The 26,084-nt window shown below is 43.0% G+C and overlaps 2 protein-coding genes across 3 annotated transcripts; one reads left to right on the top strand and one right to left on the bottom strand.

The window, feature by feature from the left end:
• Positions 1–880: 880 nt before the first annotated feature.
• On the bottom strand, positions 881–18,627 carry LOC136425615 (aromatic-L-amino-acid decarboxylase-like). 2 transcript variants are annotated; one of them, XM_066414539.1, is made up of 15 exons: positions 18,403–18,627; positions 17,787–17,900; positions 16,266–16,317; positions 15,735–15,805; positions 15,237–15,371; positions 13,870–14,013; positions 13,141–13,207; positions 12,316–12,478; positions 8,775–8,845; positions 8,542–8,561; positions 7,724–7,822; positions 6,832–6,933; positions 4,066–4,230; positions 2,838–3,305; positions 881–1,582 (listed from the first exon to the last, which is right to left on the bottom strand). In XM_066414539.1, the coding sequence occupies exons 1-15, from the start codon at positions 18,565–18,567 to the stop codon at positions 1,151–1,153; spliced, it is 2,268 nt and encodes a 755-aa protein (XP_066270636.1). In that variant the 5' UTR covers positions 18,568–18,627; the 3' UTR covers positions 881–1,150. The 2 variants fall into 2 exon arrangements, with proteins under 2 accessions (XP_066270636.1, XP_066270637.1); XM_066414540.1 differs by having other exon boundaries at positions 1,465–3,305; positions 18,403–18,622.
• LOC136425587 (cAMP-regulated D2 protein-like) lies at positions 9,069–11,287 on the top strand. The gene has a single exon (XM_066414507.1). The coding sequence runs from the start codon at positions 9,190–9,192 to the stop codon at positions 10,870–10,872; it is 1,683 nt and encodes a 560-aa protein (XP_066270604.1). The 5' UTR covers positions 9,069–9,189; the 3' UTR covers positions 10,873–11,287.
• Positions 18,628–26,084: the final 7,457 nt, after the last annotated feature.

Genomic DNA, 26,084 nt, shown 5'->3' with positions numbered 1-26,084 from the left:
CTATATATTTCACCGCTACTTACAAAACTACATCGTTGTCAGAGTCTGCACATCGAAGAAGAAAAAAAACTTCACACAATTTGATATTGACATGTCGACGAAAGAACGACTGAACTAAAGACTTCAACTGGCTATCATCAAGTCTTTCACATCTCTAATTCTGACCATCCTTCAAGCCTCTAATGGTGAGTATTTATACTTGTGTGATATGTACATATGCGCTACAATGGCTTGGGTATCATCTATTTATATCTACATAAATAACACACTCATCATTCTCAAACCTCGCTTCCTGGCTAATTTCAAGTACACTTTTAACAAATATCATCTCACTGTCTAGGGTCGATGGTGGCTCCTAATTTTGTATCGTCGAATTTTGGTTTACTTCAAAACCTAAGCCTATATGCTCAGTTGGTCTCCTCAATCAAGAGACGGTACGTGCAACTTTGTATTTATCCCAAATAAAGCCGCTTAGATTTGAAGGGAATCAGAACGACTCGGACCATTACGCATTACCAACTCGGCCCATCGCAAATCTGGTCAACTCGGCCCAACACCCTGGTCAACTCGGCCCAACACCCTGGTCAACTCGGCCCAACACACTGGTCAACTCGGCCCAACACCCTGGTCAACTCGGCCCAAAACCCTGGTCAACTTGGCCAAACACCCTGGTCAACTCGGCCCAACGCCCTGGTCAACTCGGCCCAACACCCTGGTCAGCTTGGCCCAACACCCTGGTCAACTCGGCCCAACACCCTGGTCAGCTCGGCCCAACACCCTGGTCAACTCGGCCCAACCACCAAATGTACACAAAATATAACAAAAACACTCACCTTCTAAAGAACAACCTCATGACTCTAAATCATTAATCAACCAATGAACATTGTTTTTTTTTGCTCGCGGCATGCATCTAGCGACGATATTCTTCATCCGCTGGTGGGCCCGGCCGGGCCCGTCGGCTCGCCGTGTTCCAGGGCATCTGCGGTCGCTGGCAGTATACGTAGTCTCAAGCGTGACTGCTGGCTTATATTGTATATACTATAAAATGTAACGTTACTATAAAAAATACATTTACTTGAATACTTGGTCTTTGCATATTCCACAGACACCCTTTTCCCTGGAGTTAGATGGTTTCCTTCATAAAACTTGCTCATATACTAGTATTGAAGAAATAAAACGCAACGTTTTTGCTCACTTTCAGGCGTTTTACCGTAGTAACAGTTAACTTACAACTGTTAACTTTGAGGTTTGGGAAGTCCCAAACCGCCTGCGCGTAGGCAATCAACATAATTTTAATAGAAAGTTTATTGCGAATTCCTGCCCGTAGGCTAATTGCAAGTACATGTACATGTTTTAATAGAGACCGCGTCTTTCTGTCAGTGTGTGTGTCTTTGGGCCTAGATTGCTGTCTCCGGCATTGGGCCGAGTTGACCAGGGTGTTGGGTCGAGTTGACCAGGGCGATGTTCCGAGTTGACCAGAGCGATGGGCCAAGTTGACCAGGGCGATGCATATGGGCCAAGTTGACTGGGCCGAGTTGGTAACGGTCCAAGTCGTCAGACATTTGATTTGAAGTTGAGCAAGCTAGTGCCAAAAGAAAACAGATATTCTTGCCAAGTTCAAACAGATGGTTTAGGCTTGTAGCAGCCAATCAGAAATAAGGACAGATATATTGGCAACTTTTGTAAACTCCAAGACATTTGATTTGAAGTTGAGCAAGCTAGTGCCAAAAGAAAACATATATTCTTGCCAAGTTCAAACAGATGGTTTAGGCTTGTAGCAGCCAATCAGAAATAAGGACAGATATATTGGCAACTTTTGTAAACTCCAAGACATTTGATTTGAAGTTGAGCAAGCTAGTGCCAAAAGAAAACAGATATTCTTGCCAAGTTCAAACAGATGGTTTAGGCTTGTAGCAGCCAATCAGAAATAAGGACAGATGTATTGGCAACTTTTGTAAACTCCAAGACATTTGATTTGAAGTTGAGCAAGCTAGTGCCAAAAGAAAACATATATTCTTGCCAAGTTCAAACAGATGGTTTAGGCTGGAGCAGCCAATCAGAAACAAGGACAGATATATTGGCAACGTAGCTACAACAAAGGTTACGATTGGCCTCAACATCTTCACTAGCATTACAAGCTACAGTCGACATCCGATACAAACGTTAAGAGATTTGGTTTGTTAAATACACCTCCTTGGTTCGAGCCAGTTGATTCACATGAAGACATTATATTCAGTACAGCTGTAACGTTACGTTAATGAAGGTTAGACATCCAGGTAATAAGATACGCCAAAAATAGCTACTCAAGCAACTGGATACACTTTTGAAACAGTCAGGAGCTAATTGATTCATTAGCATACAACCTTGTCTTAACTTACTGTCCTATCGAACCATCTGAAATTGTCATCACTTCATTAACATATCTATTCAGAGTTTTGGTATAAAACCTAGTTCTACCAGATCCTTCTTTGGTCGCTGACAAAAGATAGCGGATGCTGTTTGAAACGTCTGCCTGTTTCAAAATTTTATCCAGTTGCTTGAGTAACTATTTTTGGCGTAGCTATAAAGCTACTTTTGTTAGTTCAATCTGTTACACATAACCTGAAAGTCTCGGGCTTGGCAGCAACAACCTCTGTTTAGCGTGCCTCTGCAACTAGCCTGGAAACCAGACTGTAGCCAGGGCCTACACAGCTCTTCGTCTTTCAATGAAACTTTCCCTGCCCTCCCCCCTTAGGAAAGCATTGAAGCTCAGTGCTTCCCTGACTATTGTCTGGTTTCCAGGCTACTACTCGGCAACTCTAGTGGGTTACCATGTTACCATGATCGTTAGCATTTACCAACAGACTTTTGATAGCCTCGGAGAGCAGACCATTCCCCATGACTTTGATCTCACATTCCAGCGACGTCTGCGTTCCCTTAGCCTCGAAGATCGCGCGCCTCTTTGCAGCCGCCACGGCGTCATCTTTAGCAGACGAGGAGGCAGAATTCTGTAGTTCTTTGTTATCTTTATTCATCATGAGGCTGCTCAGTAGCGAGGTGCATCCGCAGATGTTGGCTAGATCCTTCTCCACCGGGCGGCCGCCATCTTGTTTAGGTTGGTTTTTGACCGGGATTTTGACGATGACTGTACGGCGCCCGCTCGGGACCCTGACTACGGCGGTGTCGAGGCGTCTGCCCGCCCGCTGGGCCGCTCTGTTCCCGTTGCTGTCATCGGGCGCTGAGGAGACTTTGGACACGAACGTTTCTGTCTCCCACTTTGCCATATCAGGTTCAGCCTCGTTTCCACTGAGCACGTGGGAGGCCATCTTAAATACACAACAACAAAACAACAAACAAATAAGTCACATGCAAACTTAATCTTCTTAGCAGAAGTACGGTCAATTCCCTCACGACGTCTCGGTTGATTTCAGCTGCGTTAAAAGGTGTAAAATACGAAATAAACATATCATTTATGACCCAATATCCCATTGTATTCTTTTGTGAAACTGATTGTAGGTGGTCATTTTTTCAATTCTATAAGGTCGCATGTTCGAAACGAAGTCAACTAAGCCTCGAAAGTATGAACCCCTTTGCGAGCCTTCCCGATTTCTTCAATCCCGGAAAGACGGAAATGAAGCAATTTCACGGCCTTTTTAACACTTTTCTCGTTGCGGTCGGGAGCGGTACTGCAGATTAGGCTCTAATAGGGTTTGAAGTCCTATGTGAACATATACAAGCCGTTAGGCTTCAAGCCAGGAAACAGGTGTGTGCGTCTTCACATATACACTTATGATTTCTTCTAGAACCTTTAGGAACATTAGATGACTTAAAAAGGATCTATTTTATGCGCCGCTCACATGTAGAAGCCCCACCTATATTGTATATTCATAATTTCTCGACAATGTTGAGTAGGTTAAGGTTATATGAGGGAAAGAGTCGTTTTCCGTTGACAACTTTGGTCTACTCCTCAACAGAAATATGATAAGCATCCAAACACCAGACCATACATTGATACAACAAGGACATACATGTGAAACGAAGACTTGTTAAGATATGGAAAAAAACATAAAACAACCCCAAAGTCACCTTCTGTATCAGCTCAAAGTCATATTCGATGTCTGACTCGGCGGTGTTCTGTGACGTCACGGTGAAGCGGATGATGTACTTGCCCTTGAGAGAGGCGGGAACCATGAACAACTTCCCAGTCTTATTCAGACGATTCAACAGCGCCTCAGTCAAGGAGTCAGGGCCCTGTGACAACATCGTTAAAGCATTATCATATTGATCTATCATTGGTTGTTTGAATGTGACGTCACAGCCGCCATGTTAGTTGGGTAAACGTGGAAGAATCAGATTTCCCTGTCCCTGGTGCAGACTGTGTTTCCCTGGTGCTGACTGTGTTTCCCTGTCCCTGGTGCTGACTGTGTTTCCCTGATGCTGACTGTGTTTCCCTGTCCCTGGTGCTGACTGTGTTCCCTATCCCTGGTGCTGTGTTTCCCTGTCCCTGGTGCTGACTGTGTTTCCCTGTCCCTAGTGGTGCTGACCGTGTTTCCCTGTCCCTGGTCCTGACTGTGTTTCCCTGTCCCTGGTCCTGACTGTGTTTCCCAGTCCCTGGTGCTGACTGTGTTCCCTATCCCTGGTGCTGTGATTCCCTGCCCCTGGTGCTGACCGTGTTTCCCTGTCCCTGATGCTGACTGTGTTTCCCTGTCCCTTGTGCTGACTGTGTTTCCCTGTCCCTTGTGCTGACTGTGTTTCCCTGTCCCTGGTGCTGACTGTGTTTCCCTGTCCCTGGTGCTGACTGTGTTTCCCTGGTTCTGACTGTGTTTCCCTGTCCCTGGTGCTGTGTTTCCCTGTCCCTGGTGCTGACCGTGTTTCCCTGTCCCTGGTGCTGACTGTGTTTCCCTGTCCCTGGTGCTGACTGTGTTTCCCTGTCCCTGGTGCTGACTGTGTTTCCCTGTCCCTAGTGGTGCTGACCGTGTTTCCCTGTCCCTGGTGCTGACCGTGTTTCCCTGTCCCTGGTGCTGACTGTGTTTCCCTGTCCCTGGTACTGACTGTGTTTCCCTGCCCCTGGTCCTGACTGTGTTTCCCTGTCCCTGGTGCTGACCGTGTTTCCCTGCCCCTGGTGCTGACTGTGTTTCCCTGTCCCTGGTGCAGACTGTGTATCCCTGTCCCTGGTGCTGGCTGTGTATCCCTGTCCCTGGTGCTGACTGTGTTTCCTTGTCCCTGGTGCTGACTGTGTTTCCCTGTCCCTGGTTCTGACTGTGTTTCCTTGTCCCTGGTCCTGACTGTGTTTCCCTGTCCCTGGTTCTGACTGTGTTTATCTGTCCCTGGTGCTGACTGTGTTTCCCTGTCCCTGGTGCTGACTGTGTTTCCCTGTCCCTGGTGTATGTTTCAGCAATATTCACTGGTCTCTCTCAGGGCTACAGACAGAAAGGGTTTCTTCGGCACTGTAAGCTTCTATCGCCGCCTGGCAAACTAATCCCAACCTGGTAATATCTCCTGCTTTATTCAATTGACAGCCCCTTTACCAAAAGGAATTCCTCAGGGGGCCTGAGGTAAAAATTCCTCGGGGCATGCTACTCTTGGTGCCGAAGAGCTATCCAGTGTGGGCCCTGGCACCATTCCTGCTACCAGGTTAAGCTATATACTAAGTCCCACCCTAATCTAATTAGTCAACAAGTCTCACCCTGCAGTGTTTTGGACGGGAGTGGGAGTTGATTGACAGGTTGACCGGACGTTTTGGGCACTGATAGATGTGTTGTGATACAAATCAAAGATGGCCGCTGGTGAAGTTGAATATGGATGACCTCCATTCGTGGTATAATTCTCAAAGGTGTTAATACTCATAATCCTCAGGGTCACACCTTTTGGCTGTCTTGTCACACCACCCAAGAACTAAATCCTACTTAACGTGCAAATACATCAATCTCTTGTCTTATTCGTCGGGGTCAGTTGCTTTTAAAGGATGTACGCCAAATGTCAGGATTTTTAATCAAAGGGTCATGATTGCAGGAGGTGGCATTTTGTATGAGACATGTTTGAAGCAAGGAAACCATCACCCTACAACAACTGTGTGAAACATGTACCAGAAACCACTATTGTCAGAAATGGGTACCGGGAAATAACCGCATTTTTAAATCTTTGTCACCTTTCTGTCTTTTGTATATATGTTAAGTGGTGACGCTAACATAATTTTGTCTCGGTTGATTAGATAAAACAACCCATTTTTACCAAATGTACTGGTAACAACATTATCCTACCGTACTGCAAGCTCGATATAAAGCCATCATTTCGTGTTAACATCGATGTTTAAAACATTGTTTCTAAGGATCGAAGTTATTACATAAGGCCAGTAGCAGTAGATTGCCCTGAACCCAATGAATTGTAAAACCCTTATTAGCCTTGAACCCAGGTTGAAAGAAACGGTCAATAACTGTCACTTCGCTCGAAGGTCTTATTCTGTCAATATATCACGGTGGAATAAGAGAAGGGATTTTTTCATTCATACGTATCATAACGGTACGTCCAGGAGAAATTCTATCGTAGTATAAAGACACTGATGTGACAAGAAGCCTTTGAATAGTTTTAATATGAATACTATATCTTGTCAGCTTTTACCTTATTCTGTCTTAGATACTTTGTCATTTTACTAGGTACAAAGTTTATCAGCATAAAGAAGTAGGAAATAGTCAACGAACTCTTTCTGTGACGTCATTTAGTTCCAACCAATCAAATTTAAAAAAAAAGGAAAACGTCCCGATTGGCTTTTGAAAGATACACCTCAGCGGAGAATTGATGTACTCAATCTTGAGGTGTCATGAAGACAAGTTTTAAGACCTCTGGGGTACTGACCTTAAGACGGAAGACGACCAGACCAAGGATCCGCTGTGCCGGGATCTCAAACCTCGTGTCTTTCCGAACCATCGTCTCGAACTGCTCAGCCAACCTGACGCCCTGCAAATGGAATAAAGAAGTAGAGAAAAGTTACAACAAGAGAGCTGTCTGCGATACGCAAAGAAAATTTGATTAGTATTTGATTTTTTTTTATAGAAGACATTCGTTAGTTGGGAAACCCTGGCTGTTCATGTAACAACTTCTTCATGCCGAACCAATGAATAGATAAATTCATGGATGAATAAAATCGACATAGAAGCTTAAGGGTAAATCCGTGAATAGTTTCATCAGGTTGGTAAGTCACTGAATAAAAAGACTCTTTTCACACAACCAAGAGATTTATTCCACCGACGTTTCGGTGACCATCTGTCACCTTCTTCAAGGCAATTCTGACTGGTTCACATAGCAATGCAGCACAGGTGTTGCTGCTTATACATAAGGGTAAATGTTTTTACTTGTGTTTGTAGCAGATAGTGGGAGGGGAATGTCAAAGCGTCCTGTAGCCAGAATAAAGCAAGTTGAAGACTTGAAGGGACTCAACCTGCTTTTGACGTTTTGACACATGTATCCCCCGTTTGTTAAAGTCTACTACGATAGATTCTGATTGATGGGCATTTAGGGCAACATCAAACTTTACTTTAGAAACATGTAACAGTATTGAAAAAGACGACATTTGTAATACCATGCTTATTTTCTCACCGGAGACCGGCATTCTTGTACAGCACTGCTTAACCATAACCGGTGCTGTAAAGTTTGACGTGTAATAGAGTTTTGCCATGGTCAATATTGACGGACGGAGGCCATGTATATTTCTCATCATTTTCATATCAAAACCCTACAAATGGCCTACCTTCCTGACGTGATCGCGCAGCCCCATGACCCCGTATGACCGGATGACGAACCACAGCTTCAGCGCACGGAACCGGCGGCTGAGGGGGATCTGCCAGTGCTGTGTGTACAAGGATATAGTCACATTACTGTACGTAGTGAGTGTAGTCACATTATCGGGACGTGGTACCGACTTCCAACCACCTTTGACCCCGTTGCTCACGCCAATTTTCCGGAAAGTCACATGTTATCGTAATAACCTCTCTACATCAATCACATATGTGTTCAAGGATATAGTCACATTTCTTTTGTAAGACTGTATAGTCACATTAGCGGGACGGGGGGCGTTACCGACTTCCAACCACCTTTGACCCCGTTGCTGACGTCAAACTTCCAAAAGGTAACGCGCAGTTGAAATGACCTCTCTACCAATACTACAGATGTGTACAAGGATACAGTCACATTTCTGTAGTAAGTGAAGTCACATCATCGGGACGGGGGGGGAGGGGGGGATACCGACATCCAACCACCTTTGACCCCGTTGCTGACGTCAAACTTCCTGAAGGTCACGTGCTATCATAATGACCTCTCATATTACAGATGGGTGCAAGGATATAGTCACATTTCCTTGTGACTTTTGTAGTAAGTGTAATTGTAGTCACATCATCGGGACGGGGGGCGCTACGGACTTCCAACTCACCCTTGACACCTACACAAGGATTAGCTTGCGCCCGCGTTCCATATATGTGACATCTGCCTTGTCAACTCTTATGCACGGTTTGCTATGACCCACTTAAGAATGCATTTATAATCATTGCATTAAAATGAATGCCAACTTACCATGTAGTCAACAGCATGACCTAAATGTAAAACAAAAGAGAATTGTGGGAAAAAGTGACGCGGTTTCAAAATTGAATCTGAAGGTCAACACTACATCGCGGAACTACAGTTGATGTCCTGGTAAATTTGTCTTTCGAGATCATTAAACAATGTAGAAATCATTTTATCATTCAGCCTAAGTTAAGGAACAGTACAACAACACAAACATTAATAGCAAGACAAGTACAAATTACCTGAGTTTTCGTGTCGCAGATATAACGGGTTGACGATGAAGGCTTGCTGCAGAGCCACATTGTCTTTAACCCTGGAAAAATAGTAGCACAGTCAAGTGTTAAGACGTATCTATGTTTCTTTATCATAATAGCGTTCTACACACGTACAGTCGTACACACATTCTTCCATCTCGATCTATCTTGGTTGACTAAATTGTTAATGTTTAGCAATTGAAACCGCGATAACTTGTACTTTGGAGCCAAACAAGAGGTGGCGCATGCAGTATATAATCGAGCGGTGCGTGTTTTCTGTTGACACGAGGGCTTGGAAAAGAGTGTTTATTTAACCTCTTGCCTTTTGAGGACAGCTAACTGTTACATTTCACAGTTTGGTACATTTGTGACTGTCCGCTCCCGTGTAAATATCTCAGAAATTATGTTGCTGATTTGCTTGCTGCTGATCCTGTCTCTACAACTGGCCGGAGGGAGCGGTTTGCCTATCAAAGATGGCGGTGCTATCGTCCAGACGCAATACGGGGCCGTGCAGGGTATATCTGTAGAAGAAGGCGACATATTTCTGGGTCTACCGTTCGCGGAACCACCGGTAGGTGATCTACGCTGGCAACCGCCGCAACCTTTCAGCTCACAGTGGTCTCCTAGCGTGCGCGACGGCTCCGTACCGGGTCAAGCCTGCCCGCAACATGGCTGCCAGACCGAGGGGCACGACCCCCAACATTTATGTCCACGGGACGGAAAACAAAGTGAGGACTGTTTATACCTCAACATCTTCGTCCCACATGCCTCACACCACGACACCGAGAAACTCCCCGTCTTGTTTTTCATACACGGCGGGGACTATGGTTCGAGCTCCGGCTCGGCTTTGGCTTACGACGGAAGATTTCTCGCAGAAAAGAGTAACACCGTGGTCGTCACCACTAACTACCGACTGGGAGCTCTAGGATTTCTCGTAGCAGGGCAAGGTAAGGATGCTGCTACGGGAAACTACGGACTACTGGACCAGATAGAAGCGTTGAAGTGGGTACAGGCAAATATCGGTAACTTCAGAGGGGACAAGAACCGTGTAACACTTGTAGGACAAGGCGCCGGAGCAGATTCAATAGGAATCCACCTGACGTCAAACAAATCTGCTGGCTTATTCGACAAGGCTATTATGTTGAGCTTACCATTTACTATCCCTCACAAATCTAAGGTCGAAGCACTACTTCTTGGGGACTACTTTGCGGAGCAGTTGAACTGTTCACACGGGGACATGAGATGCCTCCGCTCCAAAAGTGTGAACGATGTCGTGGCTGTGCAGCAAAAGGCAGACCGTTACATTACAAACCCGTTCAAACTTTTGGAGCTTTTCACAAACTGGTCGCCTACTATAGACAGCGACATATTGTCTGCGGAAGTATTGGACAGCTTTTCACGTGGTCTTTTTCAGCGAAAACCGTTCATAATAGGCACTACAAGCGAAGAAGCTGTTCTTTTTGTTCACGCGAGCTTCAACAAGAAAATGTCGAAACTTGAATTCGAAGAGTTCATCTTGGCTTTTATGCACGAGAAGGCAGTGGCGGTGTACAAGGAATACAAGTCACCGCCATCTTCGGACTACAGGCCTTACCTAGCGGAGATGCTTACAGACTTAGTTTTTACGTGTCCAACTCGAAACGTCATACGCAGCGCTGTAGCAGCCGGTGACACGAACGTCTGGCTGTACGTTTTCGACCAAGTTTGGTCTATGAAACATGCATGGGACCTCAACCCTTACTGTAACGGACACGTGTGTAACGGGGAAGACCTCGCATTTCTCTTTCAAGCCGCGCCACTCGTAAACATCACCCTTACGTTTGATGAACAGAACATGGCGGATGACATGGCGGTTTACTACGGGAACTTTGCGCACACTGGAAATCCCAACACACCAGGTTTACACTCACGTTTTACACACGCGAAGAAATCAGGAGGTTTACTCTGGCCAAGGTATAACCAACACGGACACTACACTTCCCTTAACATTACTACACCACAGAATGTGTTAATACAAGACTATCGGAAAGAGAAATGTGACTTTTGGGACAAAATGAAGAAGTACACTGGAATGAAATCAGGTTGAATATGATCGTTATCAACGATAATGATTTTTCTTTAATATAATCCGAGATATTATACGTGCGTGGGTGTCATCAATACGACTGACGTTTCATGGCCAAATGACTTGTAGCACTTTCATTTCGCCTAAAAGCTCACTTAATCATTGGCCCTATGGGACTCAAAGGCACCTAATGAGTTTAGCATTTGCTTAAGCTTCATGTCTGATTAAGTTAATTGATCTGGTGAACATGATAAGTGTAATGTCACACCTGCCTGACCTTTGGATTAGAACAAGGCAACCTCAATCGTTAGTGAAATTACATTAACTATTTAGCTTGAAAGATGGGGTGATATTCTTAATGCCAAAAACTGTCCAAATGTTAGGGAACAGATAATAATGACACTAGTTGACATAAAGAATGCATGGTTCAGAAACCTGTATCTGTACATGTATGTTTTCGTCTTTCTTTCACTATGCGCGGATCCTATATTCTACCCCCATACATGTGTGTGGATGGCGTTCAGCACCAAGGACAGTTAGACCTACAGGGAGTACAGGATCCCCGGCATAACAAGGATGGTACCCAAACTAGCAAAAGTAGAGGGGGTCTTATTATCCAATGATAATAAAAAAGAAGCCAAAACAACATTCCTTTGCCTTCTACATTTTTGCAGATTATCATTGGATTGTCAATGAGTCGGCCATTGTATAAGGTGGCATAGGATCCAGCTCCCACCTACATGTTTAACCATTGAATTAGATACATCATTTGTTGTCTGTCTTATAACACATTGTTAATATCGGTAAATACAGAATGTTGAATATGTTTGTTGAAATGCATGTCACGTGCTTTTTTGAAAACTGACTCTTTCACCTATTTCCTGTCATTCTTATGTAACGGAGGAGCTAACAATTAATGCCTGAAGTGCGTTTTCCTGTACAGTTTGCGACGATCTTGCAAATGTTCAAAATCGATGAACAGTCGCCTGTCTTGACTGTCAACTAACAGGTGGCGAATCTGTGAGAAACCTCCCGAAATTGTCTCCAATTCTGGAAATCTTTTCATTCATAAATACTCCTACCGACTCACAGGAAGATAATTAATACACACACACACACAGACAGACACACACACACACACACACACACACACACACATACACACACACACAAACACACACACAAACACACACACACAAACACACACACACACACACACATACACACACACAAACACACACACAAACACACACACACACACACACATACACACACACACAAACACACACACAAACACACACACAAACACACACACACGAATACACACATTTACAAACCAACACACACAGAAAACAAACAAACACACACACTCGCCCACTCACAGATACACACAAACACACTAACACTAACATCATACACGTAAAATCGTGGTAATGTTAAAAGGGTACATGTTTTATTCCTTACCACATTGCGGTACAGTCGAAGTGAACCATCATCCATTTGCTGGGGTTGAAGGCGAATGAGTGTGCGAGCTCGATCCCCTTCATGAGATAGCGGTACTCGGGACAGATGAACGCCGTCCCCGCGTAGGCTGCGTCAATGTGCAGCCAGATGTTCTCACTGTCGCCTGGAAAGTAGCATTTATCGCCAGTTTAGAGCCGCTTTATTACTGGACCTGCGGCACGTTGACGACCTCACTGCGACCGTGCAATTTGATAGAGCTCTCGACGAATTGCATCGATAAAAGAACGTTTTTTGTGTTTGTTGCCTTTTTAGTCATACTTACACGCTTTGCATGATGTTCCGAATATTAAGTCAAGGGTAAAACAAATCCCATTTAGGACGCAGCGAGGCCGCCAACGTGCCGCGGGTCCAGTGAGATAGGGGCTTTAAGATTTCATTGCCCATTCCCGCTAAACCCACAGTCAGCGTTAAAGTCAAGTGTGTCTTGTTACAGGTGCATATATATACATTTTATTTTTTTCAAATTTTGACACAGTACACTATCATGGTAGCAGGTGTGTTCAATGGCCACGCCCTGATGTGTCTGGATGTAAGTGCTACTAACAGTGGGTCAGTAACGTTTTTCCTGCTATAAATATTCGTTGAATAATACTTATGATGCTTGCTCGCAATAAGGAACTGTTGTATCTTCAGCACACAAGCACGTTAAGACAATGGGGCTAAAACGCGGGTACCGGTGGTTCGTACGGTCGAAATGTACTCTTCAGTGCGCTACTCTGTTGAGAACACTGTGGGAAACCTGATAAATGTAAAATCTGTACTCACAGATGGGACCGATCTCTTCCAGGCTGTCAAAGGTACATGCTCCTGTGGACCCCAGTGTTGCACACACCTAGAAGAAATTGAAGAGATGAAATTATAACAAACTGAACATCAAGTTCAATATGGAGAGGTGATAAAGGGAAGCTCTAGTCAAACGTTCCCCATTTAGATAATCTTTAACATAAAGTTCAGGGTCAAATACAATGCCGTATTAACACACACACACACACACACACACATACATACATACATACATACATACACACACATGCGCGCAGAAGCGCATACATACTACATACGTACAGAGAGAGAGAGCAAGTCATGGATAGAGAACAACAGAGGGTGAGAGAGAAAGAGAGAGAGAGAGAGAGAGAGAGAGAGAGAGTGTGTGTGTGTGTGTGTGATTGAGTGAGTGACTGAGTGACTGAGTGACTGAGCGAGTGAGAGAGAGAGACAGAAACAGAGAGAGAGAGAGAGAGAGAAAGAGAGAGAGAGAGAGAGAGAGAGAGAGAGAGAGCTAAAGACATATAAAGACATAGTGCGAGTGGACTCTTGAGATTATTCACAAGCTAGTTCCTTAAAGAGTGGACAGGATTAAGCTTGGCGGCAGCAGTGAGAGTGGCAGAGGATAGAGTGAGGTGGAGAAGGACGGTGGAGGATCTATAAATGGTGCCCCAACGACCCAAGAAGAGGTCAAGGGATAGGTGAGGTGAGGTGAGGTGAGTTCCTTACAAAGAACGGGATGAGCCCCTCCTGCCTGTCCTGATCTATGGCCTTCTGCAGGTCAGCTCCCCTCATCCGGCCCTTCTCGTCCGTGTCCAGCTGACGCAGCTTGACCAGTGCGACCACACAATTCTTCTGGACCTGGGAATGGGCCTGAAACAAGAAACATTGTACTTTGAATAGAATAGAATAGAGGACGAATGTCATTTTGTGGTAGAATGTGGATTATATACATGTACCAAAGAAAGAAATGAACTGTATGAGCTTGTAGAAAACCTATTTCCCTACTTCACACATCTAAGTACTGTACAAAAATTCATATTCCTAATGCGACTAGACAAACCTCCCATTGAAGAACACGTCTGTTTTTTTATATCTATTATAACCGAAAAGCGAGGAGAAGTAGAATTTATCTAATGATAGTCATATTCTTTTAGATCCGTTGACTGTACTTGTATTTTGTTTTGTTGTGACCTGTACTTAGCCAAGTGTGGCAGAAATGTGCAATAAAGGTCTTCATTCATTCATTAATGATCGTGTATGTTAACAGTTTTAGGGCTAGGGTTTGTTTCTGAGTATACTTGTACGTAGGTTAATTCTTTTGCATCCAATTCAATTGTTTGTTTGCATGTATTGTATAGTTGTAAAAGACCTTACGAAAGTCACTGTACTTTTGTTGTGTCAATAAAAATTCTTGTATTTTTTTCTGACTGAACTGCAGAACGAAGCTGTATATACATGGGTTGTCATGTCCCTGGTTCGAATCCCGGGAAGGATATCCAGGTAGGAGCTGCATCGTCTTTCAGAAGGGACGTAAAATAGAGGTGCCTCGAGTACATTACAACAGCCTCATTGCTCAGATGGGTACCAGCTGGCTGTGATAATACAACAACAAGGTGTACAAGGTCTTGAAATGATTCAAGTGTCTACGGACCCCTAGTAGTTATGTTCAGTACTGCAATGGATCATCCTGGTTTGTGTCGCATGGGTGTGTTTTTGTAGATTAAGTTTACATATCATTCACAAATTAACACAAGGCTCCTTACTTGGTCTGTGGAGTGTCCCTGTGGTGTAATGGTCTGCGCTTCTGTTACTTGCCACATCTGGTTCAAATTATTTGGACCAGAAGATCCGAGGTCAAGCTAGCCCCGGGTAGGACACCTCTGGTCAAGAGGCGCATTGAGTCATACCAAAGACTTCATAAAAATGGTACATACTTCTGAAACAGTATGGAAGTTAAACACACTCCACTGCCAGTGGACTAGCCCCCTGCTGCAGTGATTGCACCACAGTGTGGCCCAGGGCTATGAAACGCAGATGGGCACCGCCCTATACACCTTATGGTGTGGGAGAATTTTAACTTTAACTTAACTTACTTGGTCTGAGCAGTACGCCACCAGGCGGCCGGTGATGTCACTTTCCTCTGCATCCGGGACCTGTTCTTTGAGCTTGCGCACTGCCTCTGCACGAGCCGCCAGCATGGACACAAGGGTAGCTTCACTGACGGTCCCCTAGCAAACAAACAAATAATAAACAAACAAGCAAACAAATAGTTGAATAAGCATCCTTGGGTCCCGTAAAACACCTCAAAATAATAAATACTGAATAAGTAAAATGGGTGTTTGTGACGTAATATAATGAATGAGTCAAATGGCTGACATAACCGGCAAATGACGTCACGAGAAACAAGATGGCCCCCGCATGACGTCAAAATTCATCATGGCGGCGTTCATGGTCGCCGACTAAATCAATACAGATTTCGGGCGAACGTGTAATCGCGAACGTGTAATTACAATGATGTCAGAACATAATATGATACTATAGTTAATAAAGCTAAGATAATCTTTGCTCTAGCATGTAGATAAGACATTTACCTGAATAACCCCTCCGCCTTTTCCATCCGACAACTCGTAGAGAAACTGTGGAGGCAGCCCAATCATCTTGCCTAAACGGCAATAAATGATAAAAAATACATATATGTCATATTTGATATATAGTGTCAGCAATGTGTTGCTTTTCCAAAAACAGATACGTGTCCAGGAGGCATATAATGTATATCAAAGGGCATAAGACACCAAAATCCAACATTTTCTTATTATCTGAAATAGAAGTAGCATCATTCAAGGAATATAAACGTTTAAAACAAATACACACCCTTCTATTTGTGCATGCAAAGATAGCTGATCGTTACAAATTGCACTAATGCATTGCTATGTGTAGTCTGTTACGAAGAAAGGAAAATGCTGACATGCATGTGGGTAGTAATATGCAATGATATAGATAGCGACAATGGTTGTATTTTAGATATGAAGGCATCTATGTAATATTTTGTCCGCAAGATACAACTATTTGATGTAAGAAAACCAAAGAACTAGAAAGGCAAAATTAGAGAACGCTGAACGCACCCAACCAGTCCATGACTATCATCTCCAGCTCTGTACACGCTGGGCTGGAGGCCTGCCGGAGAATAATCAGGTTTTCAAAAAAGTTTAAGTCCCTCCCAAAGCACATGGTTTATAGGTAGGCACCCATCTCCGTTTCTAAAGTCTTTGGGTTACACAGGCGTGCACGAACAGATTATACTACAACATGAGGCTAGTATCAATGAAAATAATTAATCTCCAAGCAGATCTCCACGGTGCTAAAATCGCACAAGCTAGCCAGAGAAGCTCCAGTCAGCCAGGGAAGTTGTCAGGCACCGTCGGTTGCAATAAAAACTAATTCTGCCACTTGGATACGGTCTTTGCAACCGTTGAATCTGCTTGGAGATTAGAAAATAATGTATTGTCATAAGCGTAACTTGAACACATCACAAACGCAACTGGATATCAACACAGAGTCGACATCCTGGCACTAGCTTTTGACTAGTGGCTGACGTCACATATGGTCAGGTTACGCGCTCTAAATGTTCGGTCACTTACATTCTTTACGAAAGCTGCAGTAAAGATAAAGTTATTTCAGCTGAATATTTCATGGATGTATTTTTGTGTTGAAATAAAGTTAATAACCCTAACCTTTCCAGATATACACGTATTTTAGATGTTTGATTTTATCTGCCGTCGGTATATTATTCAAAGTTTCTTTTCTGCTGTCAAATGTATGAATGCAAGATGGCTAGACTTTTCCGTGTCGATGTCGTCGTTGCTATAGAATGTCTCCGAATAAAGGTTACAAGTTCATCATAGCAGTTTCTCTCTGCCCAGTCTAGTGCAGTTTCGATCGCTTCTTGAAGGTCAGTGTCTGTGCAGGTATGTGAAAGTCTGCAGCAGTGCACCAGGTTTAGGAGACAAGATGCCGCGATATTTCTCAATGGCGTCTTTTGAGGCATTCTGCTCTTTCCAAATAGGCTGGTCAGAAAGGAATATTTGTGATCAAAATCTGCTAATACCATCTCCGGTCTTTTCAAGTCCGCGTCACAAAGCGTGAATGTTATCTAGTGAATTTACACATGAAATGATGAAAAATGAATGATAGAATTTACCGTGGGTACCCAAAGGTGTTTGTGACATGGTCTGGCATGAAAGGTTTCCTCGTGTTTTGTACATTCATAGATTGAAATCATTGAATACTAGTAATTGAGGTATACCGTACCGTTTATCTAGGGAATGTATTGAAATCATGAAAAATGTATGATGAAATCTACCGTGGGTACCCAAAGGTGTTTGTGAAATGGTCTGACATGAAAAGTTTCTCTTTTTTATGTACATCCATAGATTGAATAGCTGAGAGACGCCGCTTACTCACCCAAGTGTATCCGATACAACCTATTGCATGATTATTGAAATCATAACTTTTGAAATCATTAAAAATGGATAATGAAATTTTCCCTGGGTACCCAAAGGTGTTTGTTACATGCCTTGACATGAAAAGTTTCTGTTTTTATGTACATTAATAGATTGAATAGCTGGGGATGAACCGTTACTCACCCAAGTGAAGCCAATGCAACCTATTGCATCAGCCAACATGTCGCCTAGTAGGGACGGTCCACTGTTGAGTGCGGGGTAGTAAGCGTGCATGTGTGGACTCTGCCAATGCACCACCTAATGTAAACAATGTAAGCTTTAGATAATGTTTTGCTTATGATATTTATAGTAAACAATAAAAGGGATATATCATGTGTTTCTATCCTTCGATCATTGACCTGGCATAAACATGCAAAGGTTGTTGTTCGCAGTACCGAAATACATTCTTTGTGTAAGTGAAAATAATTTGTTAGAATATTTTTAGGAAAGAAAAATAGAACCTCTATCTGTGTTCAAATTAAGTATACTAGCGTTAGCGGTTTTGTTTTGCAAGAAAGTCACCAAGAAAAAGTTATTGTTCGTAAAAGGTGTATTGAGTTGATGATATAGAATACGATCGGAGTAGGATATTTTACCAAAAGCAAATACGTAGTATGATAATCTAAAGAAGGTGCAACGTTACAGTAATTCACATTTGCTATCTGTATGTTCTACTACAGGACTAGTCTATGGCAAACACTATCAAATACTTTTGAGCACCAGGAATACAGATATGTCTAAAAATAAAACCGTTACGAACTCCAGGCATGATGACTCTCTCCACGTCATCAAAGATGTCTTCCCATGATTCCCCGTCCATGGGCGCGCTGTCCGGAACCAGACTGCGCATGTACCCCGGCTGTACATCCGGGTACACTCTGCGGGTGTGGACGGTCTGGAGGTAGTCCGCGATGTAGTCCACCATCTCTTTGGCTGAAGTATCGTCACGTGCAGTGGGCAAAACAGAAACATGGGTTTAGTAAAGTATCCATGAACTCCTGCCTGTCTTGGGTGTGGACCGTCTGGAGGTAGTCTGCGATGTAGTCCACCATCTCTTTGGCTAAGTTATCGTGAAGAGGGAAAACATGAAAGAAATATTAGTAAACAAATACAAAAATGCACCTGCAGTTCCCAAGAAAGTTGCTAGAGAGTCAGCGATGAAGCCCACCATCTCTTTGGCTGAGGGATCGCCACGCGAAGAAAGAGAACATGAAAGAAAGATTTGATAAATATATGAAAGTTGCTAGAAAGTCAGCGATGTAGTCCACCATCTCTTTAGCTAAGGTATCGTCACGTGCAGTGGGCAAAACAGAAACATAGGTTTAGTAAAGTATCCATGAACACCTGCCTGTCTTGGGTGCGGACCGTCTGGAGGTAGTCAGCGATGTAGTCCACCATCTCTTTGGCTGAGGGATCGTCACGTGAAGAGGGAGAACATGAAATAAATATTTGTTAAATATGTTAGAAAGTCTACAAGAAAGATGCACCTGCAGTTCCAAAACAAGTTGCTTAAGAATCAGCGATGCAGTCCACCATCTTTTTGGCTGAGGGATCGTCACATGAAGAGGGAAAACATGAAAGAAAGATTTGATAAATATATGAAAGTTGCTAGAAAGTCAGCGATGTAGTCCACCATCTCTTTGGCTGAGGGATCGTCACGTGAAGAAGGAAAACATGAAAGAAATATTTGTTAAATATTTTAGAAAGTCTATAACAAAGATGCACCTGCAGTTCCAAAACAAGTCGCTTAAGAATCAGCGATGCAGTCCACCATCTCTTTAGCTGGGGTATCATCACAACATAAGTGGGCAGGATTAGTAAACAAATACAAAAATGCACCTGCAGTTCCCAAGAAAGTTGCTAGAGTGTCAGTGGTAGTCCACCATCTCTTTAGCTAAGTTACCGTCGCGGACAGAGGCAAAATAAAGCAGCAAAACAGGTTTAGCGAACGAAGTCTCCAACACAAATGCACAAGCTGCTAGAGGATCTAGATATATCCATCTAGTCCAAACGGTAACGGTCATCCAAAAATGATGACCCTGGTCAAAACAGAAGATGTAGAAATATAAAAGTCTACTGCAGTACCATAGAAAATACCAGGGGTTCCATGATCGGCCTTGTGACTTCACACTGGCCCTGTCCATGGTGCTGAACTTACATTCACACTGATTATCCTCCTACTGACTTCACACTGGTCCTGTGCTTGGCGCTGAACTTACATCCACACTGATTATCCTCCTACTGACTTCAAACTGGTCCTGCCCCTGGTGCTGAGCCTACATTCACACTGATTATCCTCCTACTGACCTCAGACCCATTGTTTTGGTGGGAACTTTGTATTGGAATGTTCAACGATAAACAGCTGAAGTGGATAGTGCGTTAGTCTACTGACCTTGTAACCAAGCAATCGGAATGAATTTCTATCCAATATCACAGTCATAACTGTCAGCAACAAATGAATTACAAACTATCGGGCTCCATTTCAAGAGATAGCACATCCGTGATTGTCACAGGCGTTAAAAATTGACTTAATCACTAAGCTGACGGCTACAAATTATATCTGTACTGTACCAAATGTATCATGGATTACTTCCTCAAAACCTGATAAATTAATTAATTTTAGAGTGACCCATTTTCGTCAAATCCTAAATCCTATATTGACGTCAATTACAGATATGAATCTGCTTTTAATTAGAAAGGATACAATTTACTAGTATCAGATATTAGTTGTCTCTCATTCATTATCCTAATTAAGATGGATTATATAGGGCGTGCGTCGGACAAAAGATTAAACAAGATAGCCAACACTCATCCTACAAAAAGGCTTGCCAATTTATAAGTGCGAAGGGTGCCTGTGATTTCTTCCATGCAATCGGGGTCATCATTTGATTTAGCTACGTACCCTGTTTTAGTAGATCGTTTTCCCGTATATTAGGTTGGCATCCCGTCTATAGTTTTCAAATGTTGTGTCGGAAAAGATATCGTATGCGACGAAACATCCAACAAAAAGCGTGATGAATTTTACTGTAACTATAAGACAACAGCTCCTCTATATGCCTGATTATATATTACAACTGCGGTACCATGCTGGCCAATGGTTGAAAGTTGTCTAGTTATAATTGACAGTTAACTTTGTCACTGATTATTGACAAACACAAACAATTCACCAGCCAGTCTGATCACCAGGAGTCCCATGTATGCACATTGCAGTGTAACCCCACACCCTGTTTTAGTGCATGTGGTATGTCTTAGTCAATTAGCGTTTGGTCATGGCTTAGCACAGGGACTATTACTAACGCTAACAAAGTGACATATCAAGAACTACAGCCTGGACGTTTTAATGTAGACCCTAAAGAATATCTCAAGAAAACGTAACGTAAGTTAGCCTGGTCCCAGTCTCTATGGGTCGGCTTGGGTGTGTTTTACCGGACCCAGTCTGCTATATTGACCCGTTTCTGTCAGATTGTCTTCCTAGCTGCCATATAGAGTTTCGCAACCACCGTAGTTTCGATAGCCAAGGCCGTAAACAAAACCCCGGGCGGGCTAATCTGTCTGGGCGGGCGGGCATCACTCCCAGTACCGTAGAGAAAGCGGGGAGCTCCCGGTGTGGTATGGTTTCCAGGCTAAACGTAAGTCTACCTAGCAGAACATTATTTGCGCATGTTTCACTGCCAATTGTGTACCTTCGTAGATTGCTGGTCTCTTGGGACCAAAGCACATTTAAAGGCAACTAAAGAAATATTATGACCAAAAATGGAAATAGAAAAATACTGAAATCTTTATGGTAGCGACATTTACTAACGCTGTTCAGCACATTTGCGTAATAACTTCATACTTTTAGGATCTTAAAACCGCGCAAAATCGTGCCGTACGATCATCCCCTTAGTTACATGAGCCTACAAAAACTCTGGCCACAATTTTCAGTGAGTTCTCACATCACAACAACGTAGTATATTTGCATCATGTACGTTGCTATACATTGTGATAGTGTTGTTTGAACTAATCATGTATAGAGAAGACTAAATAAATTGACTTTCAAAATCCGATTTTTCGGACCCTAATATTGCTTGGGTTTCCTTTAACACAGATAAAATGTTCAGCTATCTTGATGATATATATGCCTTTACTTAGATCATAATCAGGACGATATGTCACCGCGCACCCTCTCATTATCAAACCGGGCAGTCTGATTCACGTAACTTGCAGGTATAGCCGGGTACATAATTACCTCATAAATCAGTAGGAAATGCCGATACTCCAACGATAAAGCCGACCGTAAGGTAACCTATAAATTATAAGGGCTCCACTTCAAGAGGTTTTGACTGTCTCGGATGGCCTGGTTCTGCCCGAAACGCCAACTTCTTACCTTTGAAAGTGTCGGAAGAGGGAGTCAAATTGAGGAAATGTGAGTGCATTAACACAGATTCCAAATCTTAGGAACATTGATGAAAGGGTAAGAGCCCTAGAAACTAGGTTATCGACTTCAACCCATCACGTGGCGTGTGTATCACTTGGGAAAGGCACCGGTAGTTGTCAGCGCTCTTTGCTAGATCTAGAGCGACAGAGATCTGGAAGAGTCAATCTAGAAGCACCGTTAGAACGGACGGTGTTTGGTAAAGGGTTGTTTGTGCTGGGGGTTTTGCTACTTACGTCGAGAAAAGTGAAGGGTACGAAGTGTAATTTAAACATAGAAAATGTCTTCATTCATGCTAGGTTATAGGTAGGTTCAGCAAAACCTTCCACATGTTTGGAAAGACATTCAAGGCTTTTTCAAAGCGTCAGACGTGGAACACACTAGATAGAAGACATGTGGCACCTATTACTTACTTATTTACTTTGACCCACCGCCCATTACGTTATTACGTTAAGTCTAAATGTACGTGTGGGTTCACTTTCTGGTCGAGATTCTGACCGTATTGGATGGCCTGGTTTTGCCAGAATCGCCAACTTCTTTTCCTTTGAAAGTGTCGGAAGAGAGAGTCAGTGAAAAGGATCCTGAGTGCATTAACACAGTACCAAATCAGACGAACCTTGATGAAAGGGTAAGAACCTTAGGAACTAGGTTATCGACTTTAACCCATCACATATTGGCGTGTGTATCACTTGGGAAAGGTAGTTGTCAGCGCTCTTTGCTAGAGCGACAGAGATCTGAAAAAGATAATTTAGAAGCACCTTTCGACTGAAGCTCCCTGGACAATGACCGCCAGTATTTGGGTGTTTACTACGCAAATCCAGAGTGGTGAACAGTATGAAGTTGAAGTTAGAAATAGGAAACGCTTTCATTAGTTAATTTGTTAGTAGTTCACTTCATTTAAGAACAGCACATCAGATTACACGTTGTTGATTATAATGGCACAGCAATTAAAGACTTTATTACAAGTTTGGCATGAGGGCTGCACTGTGTCTTCCTGTAAGTTGGTGACAAGGAGCAATCTTATTACAGCTTGCATACAAAACACTTGTTTTCACCATTCTTACTTGTGCAAATGCTTTTTTATAGCATCTAGAACGTTTTTGTGATAGAACTTACAGTAGTTTGCGACATATTGTACTATTTTCTGTATGTTGACCATTGCCGAAGGGTAAAACAAATCTTGTTTTTTATTTCAAAATCAGGCGAAAATCAATGTGCGCGCTGATGTCATCCATAAATTTTACTTGCTGTGGCCTAAGGTATTTTGAATGCACCAGACGCCATTACAATACACTAAATAGAAGACCTATGGCGCCTTTTACGTTATTACAAATGTACGGTTGGGTATTGGGTCGAACCCACGTAGAGTGCCCTTCTTCTGAAATTGTGCCGAGTTTTCCCTATTGTTTCAGACTTGTCGCCATGTGTGTGGCCTCCGTTAGCATTGTTTCGCATATATCCGGTCTGTGGGACGACTGTTTATCGTTGGAAAGGTTAGACGCTACGGAAAGTGTTCCGGCGAGATCGCTTTGTCTCGCGTTAACAAACATCATGGGAGGTCTTGATTGTCCAATAAACTCTTGGGCCGTGCACTGTAGTACCCTGTAGATGTACCGATTGATTGTTACGTGTTTATGATTAGAGCATAGCCTCCACCAGGCCTTCCTGCGTATTCTCCAAGCAGAGGTTAGTGGGGAAGATCGTGACCGTTTTATCATATGTCCCGTTTTTTGTCACGATCTTCCCCACCAACCTTGGAGAGTACTTCCTACGGGGTATGGGTCGTAGAATTTGGAAAAAAAATTGAATAATTGTCCAGCAGAGTCAGTCCACGGTAAAGTAAATAATTCCCCCGCTTGAAAAAAAATAACACCTCTTGCAAATGAAACCCTCTGGTGGCCAAACTTCCCTGGCAAATGCTCTCCCTATACCTGACGTAGTTAGCCTAGTAGAGACTAAATAGAGCATAGTAGACAAATATACCGGCTTCAACCCAAAAAGGTATTAATCTTTTACTATGTTATACCCTTAAACGTGTTTGTATAGTAGAGAAGTGACAACATCATCTAATTTTTTTATCCTTTGGCGACATGATATTCAGTTCAGATTTAATAGCATGATCTAATCGCGCTCTTAATCCTACACCAGTATGTGCTTAATTGACGTAGAAGCTTTAACGTTTGTTTATTATCAAATTACATAGTTAATGTGAACACTATTCCCGAGTTACTCGTACCAGGCGTCTAATTAATTACTAATTATGAGGGACTGTCGTTTGTTCTAATTATCATTACGACCATGAATATATTACAATACATGATAGGCCGACGTATTTCTCGAGCCGTAACAAAAGTCGCAGTGCGCTATTGGCTAATAATTATGCTTTACTTCCATAGAGAATGACTGTTTTAGCTTTATTTAAATGCACCATACAGTATAAAGTAGAGTGTTGACTATGCACTATAAAGCTATATAAGTGAGAACCTCATGTACTCGTGTCATTCAGTCTGTACACTGGAAAATGCTGTCGCGGCGAAACGGGTTGTGGTATTAGACTGAGTATAAGTTCTAAACGAGAACTATGCGGCTCCAGAAGTCTTACTGAGGAACCACTGCGGTGTGAAAGATGTCGGTTAGCTTGAGGAATGAGTCCACTCTACTTTATACTTTAAATGCACCACACGTTATCATTGCGATTCTACATAGACCATTTAATATTCTACTAGCTACAGTATAACTGTAATAGATACCACATCAAAGCGTCCCTTTGCCTCAATGTTATTGTTTTTTAAATCCTTCAAGGTCATGCAACACTTGGTTCTGAACCCTTCTAATACCCCGCGGTTACATAGCTTAAGTTGTGCATATGTTGAACTGTTAGATTGTTCGTATTCACATCACTACGTGTTGCACGTTTAAAGATATACAGCAGACGTGCCCGTCTCGCGTATGAATGGACCGGCCTGTTTGCCAGAGATAAGCGGTCAGAGGCAGGAGAGAGCCCGAAAGATTAACCCTCCGTCGACTGATGTAGAACAAAGCTATCTACAACAAAGTACTCAAACAACTACCATCGACTGTCCATTTATAAAAGCCACTCTAAAACTCAATTACTAAATGAAACAGTTATTCGTCTTTGTCATAGATTAGATTTTAAATGGAAATTTCTGACAACGTCGTTTACATGAAGACAGTAGGCGTCAAATGGCTAGGCTAGAGTACGAGATCGAGAGGTCGCGGGTTCGATTCCTGGCATTCAGGGCTAGATGTTGTGTCCTTGGGAAAGGCACTTCGCACTACGTTCCTCACTGCACCCTGCAGGTGTAAAATGGGTACCTGACTTCGGTTGGGGAGGTAAAAAGCGGTGGAAGGAGAGGGATGGGCTCCGTCTTCCAATACCGTGTCTTAAGCCCCTGTCACACTTGTGCGTATATACAAGCCCCGCATGAGTTGCGTATTAACATGTTTTTGGTTTAGGTTAAGTTTGCAGCCGAAGAAGTAATTTCTTTGGTTTGATAACTAGGCTGCTCAACGGTGGGTCAAAGTAGAAAACAACGTCCTCCACGGAAAATTGACTTAAACCACACAAAAATGTCACTGTGGAACTCATGCGCACTTGAATATACGCCACAAGTGTGACAGGGCCCTAAGACACACTGGATAACAACCCACGGCCCTAAAGGCCTCAAAAGGACTACCTTTACATACCTTACATGAAGACAACAAAAGAAAGACATTCTCGATGACAATGATGAATTAAGATGAAAAATTACAAGGATGTAACGTGAAGCGTTGTATGTCTAATTAAGTGAAACAAACTCCTGAATTGTCAGATAGTACATGGACAAATACGCGTAAAATGAAGTTGTGGGAGTCTAATGAAGTGAAACTGACTTGTGAATCGAGAAGTGGTGATAATTGTTGCTTGTTTGACCAATTGATTCAAATGAACGTGTTTGTTCTGAGAAAGTGAAATGAGCGTGCGTGTTGCAGGAAAGGACAATTAAGTGTTGGATGCTACATGAAGA

The sequence above is a fragment of the Branchiostoma lanceolatum genome, chromosome 19 (genome assembly GCF_035083965.1).
Source record: "Branchiostoma lanceolatum isolate klBraLanc5 chromosome 19, klBraLanc5.hap2, whole genome shotgun sequence".
NCBI classification, from domain to species: domain Eukaryota; kingdom Metazoa; phylum Chordata; class Leptocardii; order Amphioxiformes; family Branchiostomatidae; genus Branchiostoma; species Branchiostoma lanceolatum.
This window is presented reverse-complemented; position numbering and strand designations above follow the sequence as displayed.

What these genes read in the sequence shown, in the direction of transcription:
- LOC136425587 (XM_066414507.1), top strand. Translation starts at nt 9,190, where the DNA reads ATGTTGCTGATTTGCTTGCTGCTGATCCTGTCTCTACAACTGGCCGGA.
- LOC136425615 (XM_066414539.1), bottom strand. Translation starts at nt 18,567, where the DNA reads ATGGTGGACTACATCGCGGACTACCTCCAGACCGTCCACACCCGCAGA. An exon ending in GATAGTCATGGACTGGTTGG is followed by an intron (nt 15,806 to 16,265) that starts GTGCGTTCAGCG and finishes ATTGCCGTTTAG; the next exon opens with GCAAGATGATTGGGCTGCCT. An exon ending in TGCGCGATCACGTCAGGAAG is followed by an intron (nt 6,934 to 7,723) that starts GTAGGCCATTTG and finishes TTCCATTTGCAG; the next exon opens with GGCGTCAGGTTGGCTGAGCA.